Source organism: Drosophila navojoa, chromosome X (genome assembly GCF_054131105.1).
Source record: "Drosophila navojoa isolate 15081-1374.11 chromosome X, UAZ_NAV_1.0, whole genome shotgun sequence".
Lineage (NCBI taxonomy): Eukaryota > Metazoa > Arthropoda > Insecta > Diptera > Drosophilidae > Drosophila > Drosophila navojoa.
In genome coordinates this window covers 12,162,342-12,169,214 of record NC_142895.1, presented here as the reverse complement: position 1 = coordinate 12,169,214, position 6,873 = coordinate 12,162,342, and the positions used below count along the sequence as shown (strand labels likewise).

Genomic DNA, 6,873 nt, shown 5'->3' with positions numbered 1-6,873 from the left:
CAAGCCACAGCCACAGCCACAGTCGCTGCTCAGTCGTGAGCGCACCAAACGAACGTAGCCGAGCTGCCAAGCTGCCGAGCAGCTGCTTCGTGTCTAGTGGCTGCTGCTCAGTTATTGTGTTGTTGCTTTTGCTGTCCGTTCGCCATTTCGTTAAAGGCGACAAAATGTCAAATCAATGCGCTATGTGATCCTCGTAGCAATCACCTTTTCCTATACCCTGTATAGAATGAGTAATGGGCTACGTTGAATTTGCTGCGTATGGAATATTTACTTAATACAAGTGGAAAATATTTAACAGAGGAGTAATGCAAAATCTTGTATCAACGTGAGCTAGAATTGTGACGTAATTAATAGCGCTTACTTCATTTATTCAAAATTGTATAGTCAAGTATACAATTTTGTATATTGATTAGCATCAATTTTGATGGGCGATCTTTTTAGACGAACTCTTCGATGCAGTTTAAGAGATATCCTTTAGCCGATAATGCCCACCTCGAAGCCATTTTGTTTTGTTTATTTTCGTTTTTGCCGCAGCGCAGCCGCAGCTACAACTGGTTTTACAGTTGGTTTTTGCAGTACGTATTGCCTGACTGCCTGCCTGCGTGCCTTTCCTGCCAATGTTCCAGTTTCGCTCGTACCCAAATTATTTGCCAATTGGATTTTGCGTTGTTGCCTCGTGACCGAACTCGATTTTTTGTTTTTTGTTTTTGTTTATTTTTCTTTGCTTTGAGCTGAGTAAATTTCTTTATCATGGCTCGTCTTATCTCGCCAAGTCTTCATTAGCAGTTAATGAAGAATGTTTAACAGTTAGTTTCGGCTCTTCGCGAAGCTTCCGTAAAACCATCAATGCGCTGTAGCGGAAGGTTCCCCAATACAATTTAGTAACTTTTTCAGCTTAATTTATTCCAAATAGTATAATCTTAAAGTATAAATTTCAATTGATATGATCATTTCAAAATTGCTTTATAATCCTTAGCAAGGTGTCTAAACACTTGAAATGGGAATTTCCAATTGGAATTGTTGTTGATCTGGCCAGTTGGAAGCGTGTGCTTGTGCCATATCTGAAACGTTTTGCTCCAATTGCAATATGGCCAGTGCCACGCCCATTTAAGCGTATTGCCCCAGCCGCAAGAGGCCATTCGCTAGCCAATGTGGGCCACAGAACCTGGCACATGGAATGCACCCGTTGATGACGGCGCAACTTAAGTGTTGCCACTAACGCAGCTAGGCCGGAACGAGCCGATACGCGACAGAGAGTGAGAAAGGGAGAGAGCAAGAGAGATCGAGAATCGGTTAACTGTGTGAGACAGAGGGCGAGAGAGAGAGACAGAGACAGAGACAGAGAGAGCGATTGTGAGAAGTGCAGCGACAACATTTGGCCGCCTGTCATCCGCATATTTGTGACCACAACTTGGCTGCACTTCAATGAGCCCCAGGCCCCACGAAGAAGAAACCACCATGGAGCAGCGCAGTCGCAGAGGCTGACTGACTTGCACATACCCTGTAAAGCTTACTAGAGTACGTCATCAATATGCCGATCATAGACTTGTACGATTTATAAGAACGAATCCTATAATAATGTATGCATATAAAGTTCCATTTAGTAATATGCATATATGTATATATAGAATGACAGACCCGCTCTCCATCTTTCTCAAAGGCAAAGTATACTCTAATAGAATTCTATTCCGTTTCTGTTTTAATTTCTTTCAATATTTATCGATTGCCTTATTTTGTAGATATGAAATAAAATATTACCATAAATCGATAAATATCGATGTATGCACCTGCAGCGCAGCACACCTGTCCGCATTATAGGGTACGCGAAAACTAACAATAAAGAAGAAAAAAAAACAACAACAGCAAACAGAAAACTTTCTGTTGCAGCCATTAAAATTGGCCTGGCCAAGACGAAGCCAGCCGCGCTGCAAGCTAGCTAGAGCCCGAAAACCTGTTATCGATTTGAGGAAAATCTTATAGCTATATACACACTCACACACACATATATATTTTCCAGCCGTGTGTGTGTGTGAGCTGGAAATTCGAAAAACTTTCAATAATGCCCGTGCCAAGCGATTGGGAAACGTGAGAAGCGGCTCAAATTGCTTTTGCTATTGGCTTTGATCATCATCAGCAAAAGCAACAACAATAACAACAACAACAGCTGCAACAACTGTGACAACAGCAGCAGCAGAAGCAACAGCAACAGCAACAGCAGCAACTGCAAACAAGTTTTTCCAGTGCGAATGTCAATCTGTTAAATCCGCCAACCAACTGGATGCCAGGATCGCAGATGCACAGCCAGAGATACAAAGATACAAAAATATGCAAAAGATGCAAAAGATGCAAAAGCTGCGCGATGGCAGCTTGACTGACTGAGCCAGTGCCAGGGCAGCGGAAGTAGAAGTAGAAGTAGAAGTAGAAGTAGAAGTAGAAGTAGAAGTAGAAGTAGAAGTAGAAGTAGAAGTAGAAGTAGAAGTAGAAGTAGAAGTAGAAGTAGAAGTAGAAGTAGAAGTAGAAGTAGAAGTAGAAGTAGAAGTAGAAGTAGAAGTAGAAGTAGAAGTAGAAGTAGAAGTAGAAGTAGAAGTAGAAGTAGAAGTAGAAGTAGAAGTAGAAGTAGAGTATACCCGAATAAAGTAAATATCTTGAAGAGGGTATACAAAGAGCTCAACAAGAAGAGACCCCCATCAACGGCCAGGTTGACCTTCACAGCAATGCAAAGTGCATTTGATTTGATCAGACTTGAAGTCAAGGCAAGTTTCTGTATATCTTCTCAAACAGATTTCCATTCCATCTTAAGTCATTTCAAGAAGACTAGAAGAAGCAGACGCTAACAATGATCGCTTAGGTCAAATATGAGACGCTCTTTATATGAGTATATAAGTATATACATATATGTATATATATTTAAAGGTATAAGAGAGAAGTTTGAAATCAAATTTGACATTAGTTTAAAGTTGTATTTGCTAAAATATAAATTAAGCATAAGTTAGTATACCCGAGTTCTTCTATACAACAGATCCACTTCTATATATCAATGCTATCTTCCCTGTATCGTTAGTTCCAAGAGATATATGCTAGACATATGTATGTGCCATTCAAGCTCTTTAAAGAGCCAACAGGTTCTTTCTAATATAATTTATGATAATTATACAATAATGCCTGTCTTATAATTCTTATAATTCCTTCTTATAGATAATAGATATAATCGTCTTCTAATTGCCGAAGATTTCATCAGTTCATGTAGAACTCTACAGCACAGTCACAGACACTTGAGAGCAAATTACGCAAACATTTTTGCAAACATGATCTCAGTTAATTGTAAACAACAACAGCAACAACAACAACAACAGCAGCAACAGCAACAAAACGAGCTAAAGGTGTGCGTAGAATCATCTTCTGCTTGGAATGTCAACAATTCCAATTGCATATTCTTATTGGCATTCGCATGTGCCCACGCACAGTCTATATATATTTACATACATATATATATTATTCATATATTTATGGATTCTGCTTGGCTAAATAAATACAAATTTATAAAATCTTTTACTTTGAAAGCATTTTTGGCATTTTGAAACACGTTTACAGGTGTTTCTCGTTGTTGTTGTTGTTGTTGTTGTGCCTGCAAGCTCAAGTCTGTACATATGTATGTATATCTGTATATACATATGTACACGTATAGATATTTTCACAGCCAAACGAGTTTCGAAATGTGCGATCTTTTTGTTAACTGGGTAATATTCATATACATATTTAGCTAATCCACTGGAGGGTATATGCACATAACTAGTCGATATGTGACGCCTGTGACTATCTGTCTTTCTCTCTCGCTCGCTGTCTTTTTCTCTCCCTCTCTAGCTGCTGTCTTTTTCTCTGTATCTCTCTCTCTCTCTTGCTCGCCGTCTTTCTCTCTCCCACACACACACACACACACACACACACACTCTCTCTCTCTCTCTCTCTCTTTCTCTCTTCTCTTCTCTCTCTCTATCTCTCTCTCTCTCTATCTCTCTCTCTCTCTCCCTCTCTCTCACTGTGTCTCTCTCTTTATTTCTATCTCCCTACCTTACTCTCCCTCGTTGTCTTATGCACTCTCTCTTAATTCAATCACTCTATCTTCCTCTCTAGCTGCATATCTTTTTCTCTCTCCCTCTGTCTTTCTCATTCTCGCCATCTCTCTATCCCTCCCTCTCTCTCTCTCTCTATCTCTCTCTCTCTTTCTCTCTCTCTCTCTCTCTATCTCTCTCTCTCTCTCTCTCTCTCTCTCTCTCTCTCTCTCTCTCTCTCTCTCTCTCTCTCTCTCTCTCTCTCTCTCTCTCTCTCTCCTTGTCTATCTATCTATCACTAGTTTTATTACAGTCATAACTCTAGTAGGGTATTTAAGCATGAGCATACTTTAGCTAACGTTACCTGTCTCGCTTTTCCATTTCGCCATAAAATATGTTCCCATTGCCAATTTGAATATGTCGAAACTATTAAAAAAAACGAGCTTCTCCTTGCCTCTGTTCGCTTCCCTATTACTTTAATTAGCCAATTTGAGGCGTGTGCTACCTCTCCATTCATTCACCAAATGGAATCACGTCTCCCATTTGTTTTCTATTCCACATTGGAATTTTTATATCTGTGGCCCTTCTCTGTTCATTCTTTCCTTTTGGTGTCTGCTGTCCTGTTTCATCAACACCCTTTGCTGTTTATCTTTTTCCCTTACACCGTTTCTAACTGTTCATATTCATATTCCTTTCCTGTCGCTAGCCCAATTACAATTTGCAGTCGCTCGGCTGCTCGCTGACTTCTGTGACCTGTTTATTTCCAATTGGCGCCTGTTCCTCCATTCCATTTTCCATTGCAATGCTTCCAATTGTATTCCATTGTTTTAAATACCAGCAATCCACTTCCATTACTTTCCATTGGAATCTCTTTGCTTTTCAAGGCCCGCTTTGCTGTTCCCTACCCGATTCCAATTGGATCTTGTTCCTCTATTCCTTTCCATTTCATTTCTCATTGTTGAATTCCATGTCTCTCCCAATTAGAACCCAGTTACTTTTCAGTTCTCTTCCTTATTCAATTCGGCATATTTTGACTCTGCGAACAATAACTTTGAATTTATTCACAAAACTTATAAATTATTAAAAAAAATAATAATTAAAATTTCTGTCGACATTTCAAATTGATGTGAAACTCCTTTTTGGCTCAGTACCAACTGCGCGAATAGGCGTTGGCCTTGGCATAAGCACTGCTGCTGCTGCCGCCGCCTCCTCCATGGGCGTAGCTGTTGGCGCTGCTGCTGGCATAGGAGCCGCCGCCTCCTCCTCCGCCGCCACCCCAGCCGCCACCACCGCCCGGATGACCACCGCCCCCGACGCCTGGATGACCACCGCCTCCGCCGCCTGGATGATAACCGCCGCCACCACCGCCGTAGTGTCCGCCTCCACCGCTGCCTCCACCTTGATAGATGGGCTTAACCACATACACCTCATATATGGCTGGCTTATGGATACCGCCACCGCCTGGATGGCCACCACCACCGCCGCCGCCTGGATGGCCCCCACCGCCGCCGCCTCCACCATAGCCGCCACCGCCTCCAAATCCACCGCCGCCTCCAAATCCACCGCCACCGCCGAAGCCACCTCCTCCTCCTCCGCCACCACCACCACCGCCTCCATGTCCAAAGAGCAGCTTCTTCTTCAGCTGCAGCAGCGAGGGCGTGGCCAGGGCCAGGCAGCTGCTAACGAGCAGCCAAGTCAAGAGCAGCTTCCACTGTTGCATCGCAGTTCCGGCTCGCGTCTGTTCCTCTATCGGATGCACTTCAATGTCGATTCCAAGCAACTGCTGCCGGTCAACTAAACGAACTGTGGCTCATCCCCGGCTAATTTATAAAGGTTCTCAGCTGGGGTTGCCTCCCATTGTGTTTGGCCCGTCTCAAAGTCGTCAGCCAAAGCGCATTTTTTCTCGCCGGATGCACTGAAACCGGCATCACTTATACAACAACAGCAACGGCAACAACTACAACAACAACAACAACAACAGCTAGTAGCAACTATTTGCTTAGGCAACTAACTCATCTAAATGAATCGAGTCCAAGTCTGAGTGGCAACAGGAGCCGCTACAGCTGAAACACCAAATAACTCGAAGTCAACTGAGTAGCGGTTAATTCACTTTCAGTTAACTGTAAATTTAATCAGCTTATAGTCATCCTTAACAGTTTCATAATCAATCAGAAACTGAATGTATCAATGCATTGACTTATCAAAGAGTATGATTAGAATTCGATATATCTCTATGAATCAATCAGAAACTGAATGAATCAATGAATTGATTTGTAAAAGAGTTTAACTAAAATTCGTTATATATTTAAAAATGTCGAATCAATCACAAACTAAATAGATCAATGCATTAACTAGTCATAGAGTCTTACCAGAATTCATTATATCTTTATGACTGGAATTCGATAGATCTTTATGAATCAATCAGAAACTGAATGAATCAATTCATTGACTTATCAAAGAGTATGATTAGAATTCGATATATCTCTATGAATCAATCAGAAACTGAATGAATCAATGAATTGATTTGTAAAAGAGTTTAACTAAAATTCGTTATATATTTAAAAATGTCGAATCAATCACAAACTAAATAGATCAATGCATTAACTAGTCATAGAGTCTTACCAGAATTCATTATATCTTTATGACTGGAATTCGATAGATCTTTATGAATCAATCAGAAACTGAATGAATCAGTGAATTCATTTCTAAAACACTCTAGAGTTCGTTATATCTTTAAAAATCTCGAATCAATCACAAACTAAGTAGATCAATGCATTAAGTAGTCATAAAGTCTAACCAGGATTAATTATATCTTTATGACTTG

The 6,873-nt window shown here is 41.0% G+C and overlaps 1 protein-coding gene across 1 annotated transcript; it reads right to left on the bottom strand.

The window, feature by feature from the left end:
- Window positions 1-5,051: 5,051 nt before the first annotated feature.
- On the bottom strand, window positions 5,052-5,873 carry LOC149090602 (uncharacterized). The gene is made up of 2 exons (XM_089264463.1): window positions 5,355-5,873; window positions 5,052-5,312 (listed from the first exon to the last, which is right to left on the bottom strand). Exons 1-2 carry the CDS (start codon window positions 5,767-5,769, stop codon window positions 5,194-5,196), a joined length of 534 nt encoding a protein of 177 aa, XP_089120589.1. The 5' UTR covers window positions 5,770-5,873; the 3' UTR covers window positions 5,052-5,193.
- Between the last annotated feature and the right edge of the window lie 1,000 nt (window positions 5,874-6,873).

What these genes read in the sequence shown, in the direction of transcription:
- LOC149090602 (XM_089264463.1), bottom strand. Translation starts at nt 5,769, where the DNA reads ATGCAACAGTGGAAGCTGCTCTTGACTTGGCTGCTCGTTAGCAGCTGC. An exon ending in TCATCCAGGCGTCGGGGGCG is followed by an intron (nt 5,313 to 5,354) that starts GTGGTCATCCGG and finishes GTGGCGGCGGAG; the next exon opens with GAGGAGGCGGCGGCTCCTAT.